The following is a 24,005-nucleotide window of genomic DNA, read 5'->3' on the forward strand; positions in this document are numbered from 1 at the left end:
TGGCCTGACTCTCCTTGTACTGCCCCATCCGAACATGAAGAAAGACCAAGGCAAGTGGAAAGGTTTAGTCTTCCTATGCCCGGCTACTGGGCTGGGTGTGGCTTGCACCGGTGGCCTCAGGTCTCTGCGGAGACCTCACTGGAAACCGTCCCTCCACAGAGGTCGCATCCCTGTGCTGTGCTGAGACCCGTGAGGAAGGCGGGCAGTGAACACACTTCTGATGAAGAACACAGTTTAGCAGAGCCGTGTGGACACTGGCAGAGCCCAAGAGGACAAACTGGCTGGAGCCAGCCCTGTGACAAGTCTTCCACCTCGTGGGTCTAGGAAAGGTGTAGCATCCCTGAGTCCTGCTTCCTCCCAGTTCCTGTTCCCATCCACACGTCCCCTCCGCTGTCCTCAGGGGCTCTCTTGGTGGCTGGACAGGTTTAATCCTTTCTGGTTCTCCCCCAGGATGAGCTGGGTAATTGAAAAAGTGCCCACGAGTATAATCTTCAAATTGGAGGATTTAAAACAAAGCCGATTAGAGGCTTCCAACTGTAAGCGCGGGACAGAAAAATCTTTCTTTTTTTTTTTTTTTTTTTTGGTTCTTTTTTTCAGAGCTGGGGATCAAACCCAGGGCCTTGCGCTTCTTAGGCAAGCGCTCTACCACTGAGCTAAATCCCCAACCCCAGAAAAATCTTTCTTTAAAGGACGCCGTCGATGCCGAGGAGCCGAGAACCTCGGTGGGCTGCATGCGGCTGGTGTGGAACTCTGTGCATAGGGTATGCACGGGGGCTGGATAGAGAGCGGAGTGCAAGTGCGGGGACTTGAGTTATTTTTCTAGAACCCATGAGTTAAAAAGCCATGCATGCTGGTGTGCGTGGTGGTGTGTGTGCTGGTGTGAATGCTGGTGTGTGTGGTGATGTGCGTGCTGGTGTGTGGTGGTGTGCGTGCTGGTGTGTGGTGGTGTGTGTGGTGGTGTGAATGCTGGTGTGAATGCTGGTGTGTGTGCTGGTGTGAATGCTGGTGTGTGTGCTGGTGTGCATGCTGGTGTGCATGCTGGTGTGAATGCTGGTGTGTGTGGTGGTGTGAATGCCGGTGTGTGTGCTGGTGTGCATCTGCCATCCCAGTGCTGGAGAGGTGGAGACAGGAAGATCTCTAGGGCTTGCTGGTCCTGCTTGTCAAGTTCCAGGACAATGTCAGATGTTGTTTAACAAAAAAGAATGGTCACCACCAGAGGAACAAGAGCCACGTTGCCTGACTTCCATATGTACATGTATGTGTACACACATACATGGATATGTATGTGAATTTGAACATGCATGTATACACACACATGAATCTGAACAGATGTGTACACACTCATGGATATGAGTCTGAACATGCATGTGCACACATGTGACTCTGAACACAGGTGATGGCCTTGACACAGGGGAGAGGCGACTGGACCTCAGGTGGCCTCCCTTTTCTCCGTTCTCAGCAGCTGCTTCTGTCCCTCACATCATGGACTCAGGACACACATGTCTCTCTGTAGACCATCTCCTCTGCCCCACCGGGTCTCCAGCTAGGATCAGAGGTGCATCAAGAGGTCTCAGGAAGGCAGACTAGAGGAGAATTTCAAATAAGAAAGCCACCATTGTCTGAAGGCACAAGGCCCACAGAGCATGCTGACTAGTAGGGACCTGGATGTAGGAGGTTCAAAGGGGATGGGTTTGTGGTTCCCGCCTTGGGAACCAGGGGAAGGCAGTGAGAGCCAGTGGAACCCGCAGAGGGCTGTCTGCACTGTGGAGACAGGTGACTCCGTTGCATTTGAGGCTTGCTTCTTCCTGAGATCATCTACACAGTGGAAAGCTAGCGTGGGCAAGCGGATCTCTAAGAGAAGACAAGCTCGTGAGCCCCCATCTTTCTTATCATCCCCCAGGGGAATTAGCGGCAGAATCAGTCTTTCCCAAATGGGCCAATCAGGGTTGGCAGAAGACGTACTTTGTAAGGGGTGACGTTGGTGTAAACTTGATTTGACTTTGGAGCGCTGGCTGGACACCATCTTCCGAACGTCTAGGATGCTGAGTGTTTTGTCCTGATGGAGAGTCCATGGTTGGGACTGTTCCTCACCAGTGACCTGGATTCCACAGAGCCAGGTGGTGCCCACTGGGTGTTGCTTCTCTTCTGGGTCCACTGACCCCTGCCCTGGGGCCCACTCCCGTCCTTGCAAGCGCAGCCTCGAAGGGTTCAGGCACTTGTCCTTTCAATTCCAACCTGCCAGGTCACCTGACAGCATCCAGGTCTGCACACAAGCCACCAACGCACTCTGAATGCCAGCCCTCGGGGAGCAGCCAGCAGCTCTGGCTCTCAGCCCACTCTGGCAGATGGCCCTGATCTGAGAGTTTATGTAATATCTGTCTGATGGCAGTGACTGCAAGAGACAGTGGCAATCTCATTTAAGTAATCCAGCTGTGATAAACCATGCTGCTTTGGGTACCAGACGGGTGGAGATGTTTTGTGCTCGCCACGACGTGAAAACACACTGTTGTATCCAAGGCTCATTTCTGATGTGTAGAGACCAAGATTGCCTCATATAGAAGCACCATAAAGGCAGGGAGAGCCAAATTCTTAGCCACTAATGTGCCTTGTTTGTATGTAAATGAATTCTTGAAGAGTTTTGTCTGTTTACTCTCAAACATCTTGAGTCTTGCTGTCTCTTTCCTTAGGGTGTTTATCCATGGAAACGAACACTTCCTTTGCAAGTAGCATGGAGGTTAACTGAAGTCGAGCCCACCGCTTCACTACTGTCGTCTCAAAAGGTGACAGTGTTCAAATCGGACAGAACCGAGTCATTCTGTCTATCGAGTTGCGTTCTCTTAACATGTGGAAGAACACGGAAGTTAAGGATGGACTGGTAGTCATTCCAGCTACTTGGGAGGCTGAGGCAGGAGGATTATAAGTCCCAGGCTTGTCTGAGCTACAGAGTAGGTTCACCTTAAGCAACTTGAGAGATCTTGCCTCAAAGTTTACAAAAGATGAAAAGGGTCCATGTGTATAGGTCCGTGGTGGAGTGTTTGCCTAGCACGCATGAAGCTCTGAGTCCCGTGCTCAGCAAAAGCAGTGCGGCAACAAAGAACAACATGTCTGCAGACATTAAACCACATGCGGAGCTTCAATATCAGTGAGACCAGAAGTGGTACATGGTACATTCTTTGTTACATTTATTTATTTATTTGTGTGTGTGTGTGTGTGTGTGTGCGTGTGTGTGTGTGTGTGTGTGTGTGCGTGTGTGTGTGTGTGCGTACATGCCCACGCATGTGCGCATGTGTGAGAGTGCCCACATATGCCACAGCACCTACGAGAGCCAGTTCTCTCCTTCCACCATGTATGTCCCAGGGATCGAACTCAGGTTGTCAGACTTGGCAGCAAGCACCTTTACTCACCGAGCCATCGTGCTGGCCCAGCACTAGAGAAGTTTTCCAAAAGCGTCAAAAGATAGTATGTTCACTGCTCTAGTTGTGGCTGTGAACCTGGGAGAAAACTTGGTTTTCTGTAGGGTCATATGAGTGGCAACAGCGGAGGTAAACTCACTCTCATCTGCTACACCTAAAAGGGGCAGAAAACACATTCCAAAGGCAATTTCGTTTTGAAGAAACTGAGGCCACAAAATCTCTTGTCTTCTTGGAGTTTTCTCACAAGCGCTCAGAATTCCTCTCACACGACTCCATTTTTTGGACTTTGTTCCAACAGTGGTAAAAGACATTAATTGTATTACATCTCATCTCAGACCCATCAGTCACAGCTCCCACCCTTCGCAAGCTGCTATAACCCAGGACTGTACAGATGCCACTTCAGCCTGGCACCACGCAGACCTGATTCCTTCCACTGCCCTCACATGCCAGGGTTCAGAGCTGGCATGTGGAAAGAGCATTGAACTCCCCATACATACAGGCACACAGATATACAGACAGACAGATACTTGTGCGCACACACACACACACACACATGCACCACACACACACACACATGCATGCACACACATGCTCGCATATACACATGCATGCACACACATGCACATGCATGCACACACACGCATATGTGACTACCACATACATGATCGTATGCACACACACATACACACACATGCACATGCACACATTCTTTCCTGACAGGACCGTGTGATGCTGTTATGAAGTCATCTTTTGGGTCAGGCATTAGGACCGGCACAAGCCTTTGATGTGGGCTTACATTCTGAGTATTATGAAAATGAAGTTCAATGTAGGGGCTTGCTTGAAGGGCGCTCCTGTCTCCCGTCTCCGGGGAAGAATTTACATGTGCTACTCTGATAATTTGGAACCATTTTGTTAATAAACACACCTCCAAGTCAGCATGCAGGGGCGGGGGCGCATTTAGAGAGCCCCGGAAATGAACGCCTGCGTAAAACATGGCATTAAAAGGAAAGCCAGGACTTTGTGGAGGACTCGAGCTGAAGCTCTTTTGTTAGCGCGGGTGCGGGAACTGCTCTTTGCTGTGCAAACATATGGCCAGAAACCCGAGTTGCTGAGTCGTTTTGAGATAAGAGCAACAGAGAGGGCTCCTTCTGGTTCATCCATATTTCATTAGGGCAGCAGTTAAAAGATTCATTAGAGACACCCATCTGTAGCCAACAGCATTCTTGAGGGGGCTCAGATGGAGGCTGGATTTTCTGAGTAGCACTCCACATGCACAGAAAAAGACAAAACCATTTATGAGAATTAATAGCTCGGCAGACAGAGGCCGCCTGGTAAAACGTCAGAGCATACTTGTGCTGATGTGAAACGCAGCACCTAACTCCAGAAGGAATACATGAGTTTATTCTGAACTCGGTATGCATAGCCATGGCCCGGGAACATGGATTTGGGTTCCCCTGGAGGATGTGTCCCGCTGTGGAAGACACAGGGACACAAGACTATATGAGTGTGTATAGTCGTACGACTATGAGACAAAAGAGTTGTACATCAAAGTGTTGATCAGATACTGTGGGGGCGGGGGCAGAGACTGCTGGTGGGTGGAGACTGCCGGTGGGCGGGGCTGCCGGTGGGCGGTTACAACACAGCAGGGACGTCAAAGCTAATGCATTCAAAAAGGTTTTACCTGATAAGACAAAGGATATTAGACCAAACACAGAGTGGGCAGTGAATGCTATCAAGGGGATTCCTGGTAGCCCAGGATGATTTTGGCTATGGATCTGTAACATTCCAACTCTTTAGAACCGTGAGGCTCTAATCAGTGAGCTGGTCTTGCCGAATCTTTAACAAGGGGGTGGCTCTTTCAAGGGACCTTGATCTGACACCTGCAGCATACTCGAGAGTCCTTGATGGCCACTTGCTTCAACTAGTTCTTCAGCTCTGAAAAGGGGAGGAAGTCAGACCCAGAAAGGTGGGTCAGAGTGGGAAGCAGGTCAGGGGTGGCAGGGGCCAAGGGATCATGAGATCACACCATGGGGCATCCTTGTAACTGTCCTGGAGGAACAAGGATAATCCAAAGAGACACCTGTGCCCTCTCCTTGGCTATCAGAGAAGTGGTATAATGGTCTCACTGGGAAGAATCTCATGCTAGAAAACAGGTGGACTTCCAGCCCAGGAACAGGCTTGGGCTCTGTCTCATGACTTAATAAATCTGTACACACTGAGAGTAGAGCAGTGTCCACCAGGGTCCAGGGTAGGAGCAGGAGGGTGTCAGTCTTTAATGGGGACCATGTTTCAGTCTGGGAAGATGTTTAAAAAGTCCTCCTGCGGTCGGATGGTAGCAATGGCGGGACAACAGTGCGAATGTACCCTTGAACTCAGCTCTCGCACATGGTAAGAACGGCAAACTTCATTGTGTATATGTTAGCTTAGTAAAAAGCACTGCAAACATCCTGGAGAGAATGGACTGAAGCCTCGGAGTTGGCTAGGGAAGGCAAAGTCCTAAGCTTGTGCTTTTCAAAGTGTCCTGCTAGATGCCACCCTTACACAGTCTGGTGGCCATTTCTGGGAGAAAAGAGAGAAGCATTTTGACAGTGTTGTAACTCCATGTTGGTTCTAGAACCTTCTTTTGCTTCCTGTGATAGGGTTCTTTGGAGAAACAGAGCCGATAGATTGAATCTGTAAAGATGGATTTATTAGAGTGGCTTACAGGCCGTGGTCTGACTAGTCCGGCAATGGCTGTCTCCTGATGAAAGTCTAAGACTCAGTCGTTCAGTCCACAAGGCTGGGTGTCTCCGGGGCCGTCAGTATATGTCGGAATCCCGAAGCAATAGGCCCTGAAGCCAGTGAAGGAATGAAGTTGCCAGTGAGGGTGAGGGCAAGCAGGCAGAGCAGAAGCTCCCTTCCTCCATGTCCTTTCTATAGGCTGTCCCCAGAAGGTGTGGCCCAGAGTAAAGGTGTATCTTCCCACCTATAACGAATAATGCCGTCCTCACAGGTGTAGTCAGGGTCTTGGGTTTTGGTTAACTCCAGGTACATCTAAGAACGGCCAGCTGGGGACAATGTGTGTTTGTACTCATTTGCAGGCATGGGCAACAGCAGAGACGTTTGCTATTTTATTTATAGTCTTTCTGTGCTGTACTATTAAATATTGACACCTATTATTTTTCAAAGTTACGCGTACCTGTGTGGTGTTGGGGTTATGTGCACATGAGCCCCAGAGTCCAGAAGAGGGCATTGGATCTCGAGTTACAATCGTGAGCTACTGCGTGGATGCCTGGAACTGAACCCAGATTCCTCTGGGAGAGCATCCAGTGCTCTTAACCTCTGAGCCATCTCTCCTGCCCAGCAGGGTGCCTCCTCCACCGCTAAGCCATTTCTCTAGCAGCTCTGTGCTGTAATGTGGACAGCAAGGTAGGGAGAGTAAGCTTTTCGACATGGCCTCAACCTTCCTTGTTGCTTTGGATTTACACGGAGTAACTTGTAAGCTGAACGTGCAACCCTCTTCCCCAAGGCACAGCAAGCTTCATTTGTGTCTCCAGTTGACAGCCAAGAGCTGTCGGTCCTCGCTTCCCACCACCCTCAGCATCACCCTTGGCTTTGGTGAGGTTTTTATTGTGGTAGCGCGGACACCACACTCAGCCCAGGACGAAGAGAACTTCTGGCAAAAGTAGAAGTTCCCCTTCTTGGGGCAATTGAGGAGGAAATAATTCACCCCTTTATATTCTTATTGGTTTTAAATTTGTCATCGGGTAAAGGCTCTTCTGTGTGGCCACAAACTCAGAACGGGCATTCGAGGTAAGAGGCAGCCAACTCTGCCGGGCACTGTGAGCTGACCGTCTGGACTTTGGCCAGCTTTAGGCCAGGGAACACAGCTGAGACTGTTTCTTGTCACCAGTGATCTCTAGCTCTATGGCCAGTTTAAAGCTTCTACTGTTGCTCCATCTTTAATGGCACAGGGGCAGCCTCCAGCTGCCCTGCTTCCCTTTAACCGAGCAGCGACAAGTAGTTTGAGGTGACCCTGTTAGTTCTCGAACTTTAAGTTGCCTCCCAGAGAACCCGCCTCCTCCCCAGTTGCCCAACACCCTCTCCCAGCATCCTCTCAGCCAGGGTTTCCAGGGAGCCGCTGGACTGTTCAGAGAGGCCCTTTGATATCTAGCTTGGTTTCAAACACCTGTCTGTCCCTTCCTCGCCATCTTGGAGCCACAGGGCTGGCTGTAGGGTGTGGGGGGATGTGGGGTTCTGAATCAGGTGGTTCGGGCTGGGAGAGGAGGCAAGGTTCTGCCCTCTGTTCCCCAGAATCTATCTCTTACGGAGCAGAGGCTGCAGAAGGTGAAGCGGCCGCTTCAGGCCCTTCTTCTGGCCCAACTGTTCTAGGTCAGACAGACAGAATGAGGTCATCTCTGGGTTTTCCACGGCAGGGTGAGCACATCTGTTTCCTGGCTACCCAGCTGAGCCCTCACTTCGGGCCTCACACTTTTGGTGCCTCTCCTTCCTTCCTGTCTGGCTGAGCCTCTTTCCGGGGCTGACTGTGCTCAGGGTAAGGAGGAAGTGTGGCCTTGCCAGCTGAGCCATAAATGCAGCCCTTTCTCAGCTGAAGGCCAGAGCAGCCCAGGAGGTCATGTTTCAGGAAGGATGTGTGAGGGAGAACTGATCCACAGTCCTAGTGGACCTCAAAGACTCCCTAAAAAAGAAAAGAAAAAAAAAGGAGGATCTGTGTGTGTATACACTGACGTGCCTCTGTGTGTGTGTATGTGTGTGTGTATATGTGTGTGTATGTGTGTATGTGTGTGTGTAGTGTGTGTATGCATGTGTGTGTGTGGTGTGTGTATGTAAGTGTGTGTGTATGTGGCTGTGTGGTGTGAGTGTGTGTGTGTGTGTATGCAAGTGTGTGTGTGTATGTGTGTATGTGTGTGTGTAGTGTGTGTATGCATATGTGTGTGTGGTGTGTGTATGTAAGTGTGTGTGTATGTGGCTGTGTGGTGTGAGTGTGTGTGTGTGTATGCAAGTGTGTGTGTGTATGTGTGTATGTGTGTGTGTAGTGTGTGTATGCATATGTGTGTGTGGTGTGTGTATGTAAGTGTGTGTGTGTTTGTGGCTGTGTGGTGTGAGTGTGTGTGTGTGTATGCAAGTGTGTGTGTATGTGTGTATGTGGTGTGTGTATATGTGTGTGTATGTGGTATGTGTATGCATGTGTGTGTGTGTGGTGTGTGTCTGTAAGTGTGTGTGTGTGTGACTGTGTGGTGTGAGTGTGGGTATGTGTGTGTGTGTGTGTGTGTGTATCCAAGTGTGTGTGTGTGGTGTGAAAGTATGGGTATGTGGTGTGTGTATGCAAGTGTGTGTGTGTGTGTGGTGTGAGAGTGTGGGTATGTGTGTATGTGTGTGTGTATGTGGTGTGTGTATGCATGTGTGTATGTGTGTGTGTGTGTGTGTGTGTGTGTTGTACTCTGGTTGTGGAAGGCAGTACCTCTGCCCTGTCCTCTATCTGAGTACCTGAGCATGGAATGGACACTTGTGGTCATCTCAGCAGCGGATGGGACATGTGAGCCTCCAGTTAGCTGCGCAGTGGGATCTGCTTATATCCATTGCGTTTGATAAATGTGTGTGTATGTGCATGTTGTGCGCGAGTGCATGTGTGTATGTCCCTAGGCTCATTGACACTTCTCTTTGGCTGGTCTTAACCTGTAGGCAATGAGCCCATGGCTCCCCTAGACTTACAGGCCATGGCTGGAGCAGTTGGGGCTCAGGATCCCAGGAGGGTGGCATGCCGGCATTTGGAAAGAATAATTTTTTTTTAGCAAGTTGCTCTCTACTTAGCTCTTTGAACAACAGGTTGGTATTTGGGCTGCAAAATAATTAGAAGGTCTTTTGGCCCAGAAGACAATAGAGTTTTGCTGGACTCACTGTTTAGGATGGGATGTTGTCAGCATTTCCATTGGCCGCTGTGGCCAGAACGCAGTGTTCTCTGTGACTGGGATTCCTGGGTCTGTAGTGATTCTCTTGCCAGTTTTACAGAGGGCGGGAGGGATGGCTGTCCTTCTGGGGCTCCCTCTGTTCCCTTCTGAATTCTGAAGCCCTAGTGGGTGCTCCAAGCTGGTGAGGCTCTGACGCTGCACTGATCACTGTCCTGGGGAGGGGGTGACATAGAGGGGAGGGGCAGCCAGGGTACAGGAATGACCACGTCAGCTACCCGACAGCTGTAATGGCCCAAATGTTGTCATGAAGTACCAGGGAGCAGAAGTCTGTCCTCCGACTGCCTGTCATGGAAGACATCATCCCAGTTAGGGACTAAGAGAAAGGGGAAAGTATGTGTTTGGAGGGAGACAAGGCTCAGGGCTGAGGCAGGCTTTGGGAAATCAGAACTGAGGTCTCAGGAGTTAACACAAACCTCTGATTCATCTCTGATTCATTCATTCATTCATTCATTCATTCATTCATTCATTCATTCATTCATTCATTCATTCTTATTCTCTCTCTCTCTCTCTCTCTGAGACCTGGAACTTGGCAATTAGACCAGGCTGCCCGGATGGGGTATCCTCCTGTCTCTCTACCTCCTAAGAGCTGGGGTTACAGTTGTGTGTGTTGTATATATGGTATGGTGTTGTGGGTGTGGTGTATGTCCTTGTTAATGGGGATACATGTTGTGGTAAACATAAAAAGGGGTGGAAAGGTTCCCGCGCGCCCCCTGGCGGTCAGGCTCTTGCTAGTTCCGGCTCCAGCAGGTCACTGGAACCAGCGCTCATTTATCTCACCAGCTCCACGCTGCCCCCAAGTCCTCTCTGACCCAGGCGGGTTGCTGTCACGCGTTTCACACAGAGACCGCCTACCTCGAGGCTCTCTTACCGTGGACTCTGCTCACATTCCCAGCATCCACCCCCGGTCTCAGTGGCCGCTATCCTCTCGTAACTCCCTGCTGCTGCTCTGTTTACATTCCCAGCATCCGCCCAACCCGTTAACATCAAGACTCAACGAACTGCAACCCGACAATCAGATTTATATGCTAAATTCTCAACCCACGATACATCCACACAATAAACTCACAACCGATTGATAAGGATGTAAACCGCCCACCTAGATAAGGTACATTTGCCTACAGAAATCCATCCCAGCTACCTTGGCAAGTCAAGACCACCCGGATCTGGGTCATCCTTCTCTGTCTCCTCTTTTTTTTTTTTTTTTTTTTGGTTCTTTTTTTCGGAGCTGGGGACCGAACCCAGGGCCTTGCGCTCGCTAGGCAAGCGCTCTACCACTGAGCTAAATCCCCAACCCCTCCGTCTCCTCTTGATTCTCCTTCCGTCTCCTCCTCTCTGCCTTACAAAAACTTTGTCCTCGACTTATCTTTTTTACTGTCCAGTCATGGCCTTGACCTAACTGGTGCCAGCCCTCACCTGCATAGAGACATCAACCCACAGAGACACTTGCCTGTGTCTACACCATGCAGAGACCAAAGGTCAACACTCAAAGATGTCTTTCCTCATCTTTAATTTTTGGGAGTGTGTGTTAGATTTATTTACGTTACGGGTACGGGTGTGTTCTCTGCATCTGTGTGTTTGTACCACATCTGTGACTGGGGCACTGATACTCCCTGAAAATGGAGTTAGGTAGGCTTGTGAGTGCCATGTGGGTGCCGGGAACTGCATCCTGGTCCTCTTCAAGAGCAGCCAGTACTGTGGAGTACATTTACGTCATGAAGATGGTCGCCTTGGAAAACCTGCCCTTGCAATCTGTTGGTCTGACCCGTGGCTGAGAAAGCCTGCTTTTCTAATCCATTTATTTGAAGTTGGCACTGACAAGGTTACCTGGTACCTGTTGTACCTTTTGCCAGTTCCACTGTGTCTTCCTCTTTAGTTTCCCTGAACATGAAGCTCACCAATTGGTTCCCTTGGCAGTGAACTGCAGGGACCCTCCTGACTCTGCCTCCCAGCACAGGGACTGCAAACATGTGTCACCACACCCGGCGCTTTAACCTGGGCCCTGAGGGGGTCAAACTCCGGTTCTCAGGCTTGCACAGCAAATACCTGCTGAGCCATCTTCCCAGGCCTGTAGCTAAGATTCTTATCACACTTATGTGTTCCAGGTTCTATTCTAAACTGTTTATACGGATGCTAACAAGGACCTTCTACATGGGGCCCTTCTAGCTACCCCCTTAACTGAGGGGGAAACTGAGGCATGCAGAAGTCAAACAGCCCGTAGAAGGTTACCCAACCAGCAGTTGATATGGCCAGGTTTGGACCTGAGGTGACAGGATTCCTGACTGTTCCTATTTCTGCAGGGTAGCGAGGTGAGGACTCAGACCCCATAGTCCACTGCGTGAGATGAAGAGATAGGTGGCCTTTGTGTCACAGCCAGTGTCTTAGTCAGGGTTTTACAGCTGTGAACAGACACCATGACCAAGGCAAGTCTTATAAAGGACAACAGTTAACTGGGGCTGGCTTACAGGTTCAGAGGTTCAGTCCATTATTACTAAGGCGGGAGCATGGCAGCATCCAGGCAGGCATGGTGCAGGAGGAGCTGAGAGCTCTACATCTTCATCTGAAGGCTGCTAGGAGAAGACTGACTTCCAGGCAGCTAGGATGACGGTCTTAAAGCCCACACCCACAGTGACACACCCACTCCAACAAGGCCACACCCACTCCAAACAAGGCCACGCCCATTCCAACAAGGCCACACCCCTCTCCAACAAGGCCACACCTTCTAATAGCGCCACTTCCTGGGCCAAGCTTATACAAGCCATCACAGCCACTGAGGCCTCAGGAATGCGTTGGGAATGTGGGGACATGGATACTTGGCTACTACAAATCCAAGTGTCATTCGATAGTGTTTGGAGTACCTGACAGAGTCACACTGATATTTTGGTGTCAGGTGACTTGCTCTGTAAGCCCTCTCTCTAGAGGGACATGCTATGTATCTTTGGCACTAGGACAGTCACCGGGGAGCCACCAAGGCTGTGTCCCCAGGACCTGCACTGACATGCTGTCAGACGTACAGTGGGGCCTGCTGCTCTGCCAGCAGAGGGCTGGTCTGACTGGGCATCCGCAGAGCAGCACTGACTTTCTTTTGATTTTTAAAGACAGGGTATTGTGTAGCTCAGGTTAGCTTGAACTCCCTAAGCTGGTGAGGATGACCTGGGTCTTCTGATCTTTCTGCCTTCATGTTCCAAGGACTCGTGTTATGGGAGTGTCCCACCTTGCCTGGCTTGGGATCATGAGTTTTCGTGCTGTGCCTTTGATAGGTGTACTCACAGATGTCCAGCATGTCCTCCGTGGGCAGCTCCTACAGATTCAATAACATACACTGTTTTCTCTTCTCTTCTCAGGCAATGGGCATGGCTCGCCGCCTGCAGTAGCCCCTCAGAGGCGGCGGCTGACACGGAGACCAGGCTACATGAGAAGCACAGCCAGTCCTGGGATCGGGTTCCTGTCTCCAGCAGTGGGCATGCCACGTCCGATCTCAGCGGGGCTGACAGGCCAGGAGTTCTACCCCTCACAGTCCAAGGCTAGACAGTGCAGCCTTGACCTCAGAAGCCACTGCCAAGACTCATTGGTGGGCAACCCTTTTCTCAAGGGCTCCCTTGGCCCTGCTGTGACCTCTGTGGGCCACCTGCACCCAGCCCAGGGCTCTATGAGAGAAAGGACGGTGCACTCTGGGGTTCATTCCGGGAATGACAGAAGACAATCCGAGAGGCTGACTGGGGACAGTGGTTGTCGGCAAGAATTTTTATCTTCAGACAGCTCTAAGTCTCTGGCTTCTAGCCTTGATGTAGCTTGGAGCAAGGGATCGAGGGGCCTGAAGACTGTGAGGCCTCTGGTATCACCGGCGTCGAATGGCCCCGTTGACATCCCATCCCTTCCTGGGTTCCAAGACACCTTTACTTCCAACTTCAGCTTCATCCGACTCTCCCTCGGTGCTGCTGGAGAACGCGGAGAAGCAGAAGGTTGCCTGCCATCCAGAGAGGCCGAACCCCTGCATCAGAGCCCCCAAGAGATGGCAGCTGAAGGATCCGGCTCAGACAGGCCCCACGGGGAGCCTCGGCATCTCTGGACCTTCAGTCTTCACGCTGCTCCGGGCTTGGTGGACTTGGCTCAGGGGACGAGGAGCAACAGGCAACCAGAATGTGGCATGGTCTCCTCCTCCGATGCTGGCTTCTCTTCCCAGGATGCATCCCCCGCTGGAGGGCGGAGCGACCAGGACGGAGGCTGGGCGGATGCCCATGGATGGCACGCTCTGCTCAGGGAATGGGAGCCTATGCTGCAGGACTACCTACTGAGCAACCGCAGGCAGCTGGAGGTGTGTGTCCTTCAGAAATCTGTCACCCCCAGCTCAGTGTTGGGTGGAAGCGGGGAATGGGCAGCTGATGGAGTGCTGGTCCCGGAAGCTGCAGTGGATTCTGGGACGGCTGACTGAAAAGATGTGGTAGCACATCTGTAGCCTCCACATCTGAACGCGCATGCTCTGTTCTCCGCTTTCAGGCTGTGTAGCTTAGGTGCGGGCATGCCCTCTCTGATGGGGCCCATGCTTCGCCACAACCTTTGACCTGCAGTGTGGTTTGTTCAGGTTAGGACACTGGGGACTGGCAAGATGGCTCGATGGGTAAAGGCACTTGCTGCCAAGCCTGACTACCTGAGTTTGATTCTCCAGAACCCAGAGGGTGGAAGCGGGGAGCCGACTTCTGTAAACAGATATCTCCCCTCCCTTCACAGTAAACAAATGTAATAAAGTAAGACACTGGGAGAGTAAGGGGGGAACAGCCAGCTCGGGTTTGGAAAGAGTGAGACGTTAGGAGGGGAGAAGTCTGATTGCACAGGCCCCATTCCCTCCTACTTTGCTTCATTGTCCCATGGGCTATGTGGTCCTCCTACTAGGAGACTGTATGTGTGTGCACATATGTGTATGTGTATGTGGTGTGTGTGTGTGTGTGTGTGTGTGTGTGTGTGGTGTGTCTGTGGTGTATGGTATATGTGTGTGTGTGTGTGGTGTGTGTATGTGGTGTATGGTATATGTGTGTGTGTGTGTGGTGTGTGGTGTATGGTGTATGCGATATGTATGTGTATATGTATGTGTGTGGTATGATCGGGTGGGTATGAATATGTGGTGAGTGTGTGGTTTGTGAGTGTATATGTGGCTTGTGTGTGAGTGTGTGTGTTGTGTGTGTTTTTTGGGGGGCTGAGGACAACCTTGGGTGTCATCTTCACTTCTGCCATGGTGCTGGAGTGCACTGTTAGGCCAGTGGGTCTCAGGGACTCTCCTGTCCCCTCCTCCTGTGAGGTGAGATTACAGGCATGAGTCACTATGCCGTTTTCTGTGTGAGCTCTAGTGTCAAGTTCAGGTCCTTACACTTGCCAAGCAGGCGCTTTACTGACCATTCATCTCCTCAGCATCTGGTTTCAGTGTTTAGAAGCAAGACCTGGTCACAGCCCGTTAGGAAGTTGTTCTGGCAAGGAAGGTGTGGCTACCAGTGGCTCCCCACTCCCTTGTTCTCATCTTCCCCACTCCTGTGCTGGAATAGAACTAGGACTGTGTGCATGCTAGGCACACATCTCTGAGCTACATGTCCAGCCCAAGACAGCAGCTTCCCTGAGATGGAGGCTTCAAGCGGGGCCACGGTCCTTCCTGAGCTGGCCACTCTGGAGACTGTGGTCTGTGCCTGGCTCCTCTTGGCTCTTACTTCCCACGTTCACTCACCCTCACTGTGATGTTCTGAGGGTTAGAGCAGAGGCCATTCGGCCTGCAGTCTGTGTTCCCTCTCCCCACAAAGTGCTTCATGCTGTAATGGCAACACTGTGGAATCTGTAATGTTCTAAGTCTTTCTGGGGAGTTCATGCTTAAGTTGTGTTTCTTTGTGCAAATGACTTTTCTTTTCTTCCTTAAACACGCATTTGGCATTGGCACACATTGCTTGCTTGCTTGTGCGTGCGTGCGTGTGTGTGTGTGTGTGTGTGTGTGTGTGTGTGTGTTTGAAAAATAGTTTAAATAGAACTTCACTTTTAAATTAGTTTCCCTATATAAAAACAGTATTGCTTCTCAGGAACTTAACTTTTTTTTAATTTTATTTTTTTTATTTGTCTGTGTGTATGTGTGCATTGTGGTTCTTGTGTAGAGGTCAGAGAACACCTTGTGGGGGTTTTGTGGGTTCTGGGGACCAAGCCCAAGCTCTCGGACTTGTCTGCATGAGCCTTCACCCTCGAGCCATCCCATCCGGACAGCCCACCTTTGAAAATAGTTCTTAGACGCTCGTAGGTTTCACAAAATGAACTTGCTTGAATTAGTTTGTAATTTCTGTTTTATGTTTCCCCTTCACACCGACACAGGTCACTTCCTTGATTTTAAAGCTTCAGAAACTTCAAGAAAAAGCGGTCGAGGATGGCGATTACGACATGGGTGAGTTCGGAAGCTCTTCATAGACAGTTTTCATCTTTCTCCCTGACCTCTGTCCGGACCTCTGTCCCCGCTTCTTGGATTCTCTGCCTCCTTCATCCCGGGAGTTGTGTGGTTGACTCTTGTGGGGGTCTCTGTTCTGGGGCAGCTGGCTAGCCTGCTGCCCTGTGGTCTGTGCTTTGGAGCACCAACCTCTCTGGTAGGTTGAACTTTATTGATTGGCCAGGAACAGGTGTGGAATCTCCTCTGTAGGAAGTACATCAGCTACATCCAATATGGCACCCACGCTGTGCCTGGCAACATGGGGGGAACAGGGGGAGGAGGAGGAAGAAAATGCTAGTCCTGTCTGTGGGATGGTGGTGGTGACATCATCACGGGGCTTTCTGGCTTCATGCTCTCCACACGAGATTCAGAAACGAGTTCTATTCAAGAGATGTCAGGCAACCCAGAGCTTGGAGTCGTACCCTCATGATTAAAAATATCCAAGAGAAGGACAAATTATAATATGAGGCTGGGGTGGACGGGGAGGAGCTGGTCAGAGGCCATGGAGGAGCCGAACAGGAGTGGGGCTAGGAAGAGGTGGAACTGACTGGGCCTGAGGTGGTGCTGACTGGGCCTGGTGGAGGGAGATGGGGAGTTTTCAGGGTTGGCTGGTTTGGAAGGAGCCTTAAGAATTCTGCTGGGTGTGGGGAAAGGAGGAGGCTTAGGATAACTTAGAGTTCCTCCAGACAGCTGTGGGGCTGACAGACACTCCTGCTCCTGGCCTGGTTTAGGATACCAGGACTGGCCAGGAGTACAGTGTGGAGCCCAGGACCCTCTGGAAGCTGTTGGCTCAGGGGTCAGGCTGCTGCCTAATTAATGCTTAGGCCTGTGCTGTGTTACTCCAACCACTATATCTCAAGCCATTGGAATTGCGGCCATATTGGCATCTGTGAGTGATTTCGGGAAGGAGCTTGTCAGTTCCTCTGAAGAGCTGGGGTGCACTGTCCTCTCTGTGTGCACCGCTGAGCTTCTCTTTAGAGAGTGAGAGGGATTGGGGGATAGAGGTGGGATTCTTCAGGTCCTCCTATACCTCTACCTGTAGGCCACCAGATTTCAGATGATGCTGGGTGAAGGATGAGTGCCAGAGGGAGTGGAAGGTATGGAGTGGAAGCGTCCTCCATGATAGCCCCTGGGGTCTGTTCTGCACCACAGGTAGAAAGAAGCCCCTATTCCTGGGCCTGGCTCACTGCTGGTTTGTCTGTAAGACCACCTTGGTTTTCATTGCAGCATTTCGTGAACTTGTTGTCACTGTAAGGGGCTGACTCCTAGTCCCTCCTCCTTCAGGACATAGTTCTCGTGTACCACGCCACATGAATGGGACCGTGCCTTTCCCCCACTTCCAGACATAGAACTTTTGGTCTTGGCTCTCCCAGTGGTCTTCTATCTGAGACGTCATTTCTATCTTCTTCTCTCAACATCTCTGTCACAGTTTAGGAATAAAATTATGATGCATTTATCAGGGAAGTCAGAAAGGGCGTCCACCTTCAGCATCCTTTCTGGGCACCCTCCTTCATTGTCTGTATTCCTGGACTCCCTCCTTCAGTGTCCTCCTGGCTTGTTCCTTGTGTGCTCAGAGATTCTGGAGTAGGCCTAGCCCTCTACATTTCCTGTAGTCTCTAGAGGACTCAGGGACTGAGGTCTGAGGAATCATGGCTGTAAGATCCTTCCCCAGAGAGGCAGGCCACAGGGCAGTGGCTGGGAGTCTGGAGGGGGCACCTGTCTGATTCACAGCAAGTCACATCCTGTTTAAGTCCTCGACTGGCGCACTTGGCTTGTGTATTGAGTGGTTACATGTCTGTGTGAAGTGTGGTTCTGGTCACTGGGCATTTAGTAAGTGCTTCGTGGGGAATCAAAATGTCTTGGTACGACACTCTCACCGCTGACAGGCTGCTCGTGGCAGAACGTTTTTGTTTTGGGAGGTTACGTGCGTGGGAGGCAGATGTCTTCATCCTGGGATGAGACTCAACACTGACAGTTATCTGTGATGGAGGGACCCTGCCCCAGCTCGCTTAGGTGAGGTTTGAACGTCACCTGTCTCCCAGAGCGTCATAGGCTTCAATACTTGGTTCCCAGCTCGCACCGCTATTTTAGAAGATTGTGGAGCATTTAGAAAGTGGAGCCTCGATAGCAGAAGTGGGTTGCAGGGGTGGGGGTGGGAGAGTCTTTGAAGGATAGACCCCCCCTTTGGGATTTGGTTTGTGTTCTCTGCTGTTTGGTCAGCTATGATCTAAGACCCTCAATTGCATGCTCTGACTGTCACCACCACCACTACCATGATGAACAGGAACCCAGCTGAAACCACGAGCCCAAATGAACCTTTTCTCCTTCTGCTAGAACAACAGAGTAGTGAGAAAAGTTAATGAGTACAGAGTTCTCATAGATCAATGGGATTCTGGGTCAATGGGTCCTCATCTACATTGAGCTGATGTTTATTGTGATGAGATTTGTCTTAAGGACCCAGGGATATAACTTTAATTCCCACCTAGTTTTCTCCAGGTTCCTAAAAACATGGGAAGAATTGTTGAGACTTATTCACGTCCTGCGGATACTTTGTTTCTTTTTCTGTGTATAGACAACAATGTACTCGTTCTCCATCTTGGGGAAGGGTGTGTGGCGATTGTGTATGCCGGAGCACATGAGTGGGGAGGCAACAGGACAGGCATATGCCCCCAGGTTTCTGTTCATTTTTCCTCTTGTTGTATGCTCAAGAGAAAGACGTGGTTGGCACAGAGTAGAAAGTTCCATGCTTTATCTCATTAAAATCACAGCAAGTTTACACTGGGATGCCTCCCGGGGAGACCCCCTAAGGACTCTCACTCCTCCTATCTCTCTTGCCAGGGAAGCTGAGTTCTTGTTTCTTTTATGTTTTCTGCGGGCTGGGAAGGCCTGGGAAGCCTGGGGGAAATTAGGGTCGTCCCCCCTTCCCCCACAGACACTTCACACTTTCAGCCTGTGACTGTGGTGCTGAGGGCAAGAAGGAGACTTTGGGAGAGACCACTGCTTGGATGCTGGGGTGTAGAGTAGAACCCTAGGACTCAGCTGAGAGGGAGGAAAAGATTGTCCACAAGGATCCTCCATGCTCTTGTCCCTGTATCAGTATCCCCACGGCATACTGTAACCCTGACAGTCACTTCACGGGCAAAAGAGTGAGGTGGAGCCAAAGCCCTTTGGATCTTAGCCTCTTTGTCTGTCTCTCCGTCTCTGACTCTGTATCGCTCTGTCTGTCCCTGTATGTCTCTTTGTCTCTGTCTCTCTGTCTCTTTGTCTCTCTGTCTCTCTTTGTCTGTCTCTCCATCTCTGACTATGTATCACTCTGTCTGTCCCTGTATGTCTCTGCCTGTCTCTGTCTCTCTGTCTCTTTCTGTCTCTTTGTCTCTGTCTCTTTGTCTCTGACTCTGTATCGCTCTGTCTGTCCCTGTATGTCTCTGTCTGTCTCTGTCTCTCTGTCTCTGTCTCTCTGTCTGTCTCTCTCTGTCTCTTTGTCTTTCTGTCTCTGTCTCTCTCTGTCTCTTTGTCTCTCTGTCTCTGTCTCTCTGTCTCTCTGTCTCTTTGTCTCTCTGTCTCTGTCTCTCTGTCTCTGTCTCTCTGTCTCTGTCTATGTCTCCCTCTTTCTCTCTTTATGTTTAGTTCCGTGTATACAAGTATGTGGAAGTCAGAGGTTTCCTGGGAACTGAACCTGGGTTCTCTGTAAGAGCAGTAAGTGCTCTGAATTACTAAGCAGTTTTCCGGTCCCCGAACACACCTTAGGAGAAATGCGAATGTTGTGGCATTTTAGTGCTATTTCTATGTTTAGATGTATTTAGATGAGCAAATGCTCGCATCATGTTACAGTCGGTTACATATGTTTTTAAAAATCAAGTTGCCTACAGTGTTTAGCATAGCTGTGTGCAACACCTTGGAGCTGAGGGATCTTGCAGTCCACAGCATGGGGCAGAGGGAAATACAAGGCTCTACCATGGAGCCCATGCAGCCAGGGCAGGCTGCCGTGTATGGCTCAGGAGATTATTGATACAGAAGACTACACCAGGGAGGCTGCACTGTGGAGCTGAGGGGTGTGTCAAACTGAACGGTGAAGCCAAAGGCTGCTGTAGACTGAGAGTAATGGTGGACTATAATGTGAAGGACAAGGGCATGGCAAGGGTAAGGGCTGGGCCACTTGGTGATGATAATGTACCCTATGGTAGCTGCACAACTCGGAGCCATCCCAGGATGCATACAAGACTATGTCTCCAAGTTCTCCTCTGGGCTGTATGAAGCAGGGTGTCTTAGATATAGACCTACACCTCTTTTTTTTTTTAAAGATTTATTCATTTATTATATATAAGTACACTGTAGCTGTCTTCAGACACCAGAAGAGGGCATCGGATCTCTTTACAGATGGTTGTGAGCCACCATGTAGTTGCTGGGAATTGAACTCAGGACCTCTGGAAGAGCAGTCGGGTGCTCTTAACCTCTGAGCCATCTCTCCAGCCCTAGACCTACACCTCTTAAACCCACTCTCTCATACTGGTTTCCAGTTGCTTCTGGTTGCCAGTTACCCAGAGACTGTTGTCCTGCTCTTCTCCAGGAAGCAAAATGCCACATGGTTAGAATAGGAAATGTCCTCACAGGTTTGTGAGTGCAATGCCTGGCGACACTGACTTGGGAAGGTTGTGAACTCTTACCAGGCAGAGCTTCACTGGAGGGAGCAGGTCTTGAGGGTTATATCCTGTGTCTTAGTCAGGGTTCCTATTCCTGCACAAACATCATGACCAAGAAGCAAGTCGGGGAGGAAAGGGTTTATTCAGCTCACACTTCCACATTGCTGTTCATCACCAAAGGAAGTCAGGACAGGAACTCAAGCAGGTCAGGAAGCAGGAGCTGATGCAGAGGCCATGGAGGGATGTTACTTACTGGCTTGCTCCCCTTGGCTTGCTCAGCTTGCTCTCTTATAGAACCCAAGACCATCAGCCCAGGGATGGCACCACCCACAAGGGACTGGGTCCTCCTCTCTTGATCACTCATTGAGAAAATGCCTTACAGCCGGGTCTCATGGAGGCATTTCCTCAAGGGAGGCTCCTTTCTCTGTGATAACTCCAGCGTGTGTCAAGTTGACACACAGAACCAGACAGTACATCCTGGTTCTCATCTCTCTTCCTACGCCATCTTCCTGCTTGGTGCAGTGATGTGACCCGTAGCCTTGTGCTTGCTTCCCTGTTGCAGAGAAGACCTACTCCCTCCTTCGTGCCTGCCGTGCCATGACGGATTGTCTCCTCCGAACTGTGAGCCCAAGCAACCCTTTCCTCACTAAGCTCTTTCTGTTGCTATTTTTATTTTTAATTTTTGTCAGAGCCACTAACTAATACACGAAGTAACCGTTGATGGATGTCCGATCATGACAGTGTTAAGAGGGTCTGTGTGCGGGGCTCTGGAAAAGCTCCATCCATTAGCTGAGAATTATGCATATTATACTAAGAGCTGACCAGGCCACACCCTGCAGTTGAATTCACTGACTGACAGCTTCCACCCGCACAGCATTCCAACCCTTCTACTTTTCTCATAAAGTGACAGAAACAATTAACATTTTTGACCCGAGACCCTGAAACTACCCTCGTGAGCTATGGAAAAATTGGTGATAATGTATTTATATATTATTTTTGTTTTTCTGTATGTTTTCAGTTGAGGCATTGCGGAAATGGGTTCTGAGGCTTCTAGTGTCTCCCTTGCCCGTCTCTTTGCATGGGGATGGTTCAGTAAGTGCAGGAGACGGTGTGCCTGAGTGGTAGCTGCTGTTTGTCCTGCTGTGTGCTCTTGGGCTTCTGTTTACTCCAGGATAAAACAGGAGTATAACCCTGTTCCCCGCCCGGTATGAGAGGAATCATGATGGTGCTGTGTATGAGGCACCTGCAGCCCAGTGAGAGGAAGGATGGGCTCCCTTACTTCCTGTGCCCCATACACGTTAGAAAGCACTGGAAACTGTTGCTTCTGAATAACCAGTTATCACAGGAACAAGGAGCGGGTAGGAGAGGATAATTTGGCTTCTCGCTTTCTACGCGGCAATAAGAAGCTCATTGCATATGATCTGACTTCTTTCAAGATGCAAACATAAATTGTAAATGAGATAAAGCAAACGCTATCCCAAAGCATGCAAATTACGGTGAAGCGTCTGAAGCTTGAATATTCTAAATATCTTAGTGAATGGGTTTTTCTTCCCTTCAGGGTAGGCTTCAGGATCTGTTATCTCGTTAATTTTATGGGTTGGTTTTTTTTTTCTTTTTTTTTTTTTTTGGGAGGGAGTGACAATGAAGGACACTGAGGAAATAAATTTGTAACCTTGCTTGGGTTTAAGGAAGACCCAACATTGATTATTGTTGTAGTTAGTTTTAGTTTTTTAATTATCAACTTGACACAGCCTAGACTCATCTGACAGGAGAGAGATTCGGTTGAGGAATTGCCTAGATAAGACTAACTTGTGGAAAGGTCTATTGGGAATTGTTAACTGATGCTGGAAGACCCAGTCCACTGTGGGTGGCATCATTCCCTAGGCAGGTGGTCCCGACCTGTCTCAGAAAGCCAGCTGAGTATGAACCTGTGTAAGCCAGCCAGCCAGTATTCTTTATGGTTTCTCTCAACTACATCTCCAGCACCGTATCTGCCTGTGGGACAGCGTGCTTCCCCACCAAGATGATAATGGACTGAACTTCTGAAAGTGTAAACCAGAGTCAATTAAACGCTCTCCTTGTTAAGAGCTGCCGTGGTCATGGCATCTCTTCACAGCAATAGAATGCTGACTAACTCAGATGGCTTACCTCCATTGTCACCTGACCGGATTTAGAGTCACTATGGAGACATGCTTGGGAATCCTTTTGGAAAGGTTTCACTCTGGAGTGATGTGGTGGCACCATCCTACGGGCTTGGGTCCTGGGCTGAATAAAAAGAGAAAGTGAACTGAGAATCATTGTTTAGCTCTCCTCTCCTCTCAACTGTGGAGTGGTCGCGTGCAGCTGCCTCACACCCTGCTGCCCTGCCCTCCCTCCACGACGCATCCTATGCCCTTGAACCCAGAAGAAACCCTTCCTCCCTGGCCTTGTTTTCAAAACAAGAAAAATACTGAGAAACTGAGCGAGCGTTAGCCACAAGCACAGACCTGGAAGAGCTCTTAGGTGTTCAGAGGCTACACAGAGGGTCTCACCTCACATCTTTGTTTTTTTCTGCCCAGTTCGCCTTGTACCCAGCTTCCTGCCTCAGATGAACCGAGAGGGGCTGGCTTATTGCTAGGGAGAGCGACGATAAACCAGGATGCCTGAGTGAAGGGGACATTTCGCACGTCATAATGGACAGACAAAGTTATTTTCTGTCATGGCAATGGATCGTCTGGGATGACCTTTTAAGGCTGATGACAGTGACGGGCGGAAGGGACAGTCTTCCACTTGACCTTTATACAGTGGGCCAACTCGCGCCGTAATTTGGAATCCGTTGTTATTGACAGGCTTGTCAGAGTGCGGACTTGACAGGAGCTTGCCGGAGGGAGATGGGTACCAGCAGCGGCTGCAGCAGTGGCACTGTCAGCCTCGGAGTGCAGGAAGGACTTCCACGCGCCCAAGGGTGGCTTGAAATGATGCCCCCCAACCCCCTCGCTCAATGCCAGCACACTTAGCGTAAATTAGCTCCTCGGGGAGTTTGTTTTTGAAGTGAGATTTGCTCATAATGAGTTGTAATTGTCAAAAGCTTGGTTCTTCTGTCACCACCACTTGCACTGGCTTGTCACCCCCAACTGTCAGCTCTTGTCTTCCTTGTCAGGGCCATGGTGGGATGGTTTCTTCTCGTCCTTTCTATCCCTTTATTTTTTGCCTTTCCCTGAGGTTTGTTCCCTTCCTGTACTTTCTACCACAGGAGCTTTCCCTGAGAGTCCCACGTGTGAGGATTGAAGAGTGCATTCTGCTTCTCTCTGCGGGCTGCTTCAGGGCAGAGTCTGTTCTGGGCATGGTTGGGGCAGGGGTTGCCAGTGGGCTTAGTGGAGGAAACTCCTCTTAAGGAGCAGTGTGTTGGGAGTTGGAAAGGTGGCTCAGTGGTTAAGAGCACTGGCTGCTCTTCCGAAGGTCCTGAGTTCAATTCCCAACAACCACATGGTGGCTCACAACCATCTGTAATGGGGTCTGATGCCCTCTTCTGGTGTGTCTGAAGACAGCGACATGTACTCAC

The 24,005-nt window shown here is 50.1% G+C and overlaps 1 protein-coding gene across 3 annotated transcripts in view; it reads left to right on the top strand.

Annotated features, from left to right (window-relative positions):
* The window catches only part of Disc1 (DISC1 scaffold protein), a 210,506-nt gene that overhangs the window by 22,330 nt on the left and 164,171 nt on the right, over positions 1-24,005 (top strand). For all 3 annotated transcript variants that reach the window (NM_175596.3, XM_087594717.1, XM_087594718.1), the window contains 2 exon segments: positions 12,724-13,694; positions 15,716-15,785. In NM_175596.3, coding sequence (NP_783186.2) covers positions 12,724-13,694; positions 15,716-15,785 — 1,041 coding nt within the window.

Source organism: Rattus norvegicus, chromosome 19 (genome assembly GCF_021556685.1).
Source record: "Rattus norvegicus strain SHRSP/BbbUtx chromosome 19, alternate assembly SHRSP_T2T, whole genome shotgun sequence".
In the NCBI taxonomy this organism is placed as follows: Eukaryota; Metazoa; Chordata; class Mammalia; order Rodentia; family Muridae; genus Rattus; species Rattus norvegicus.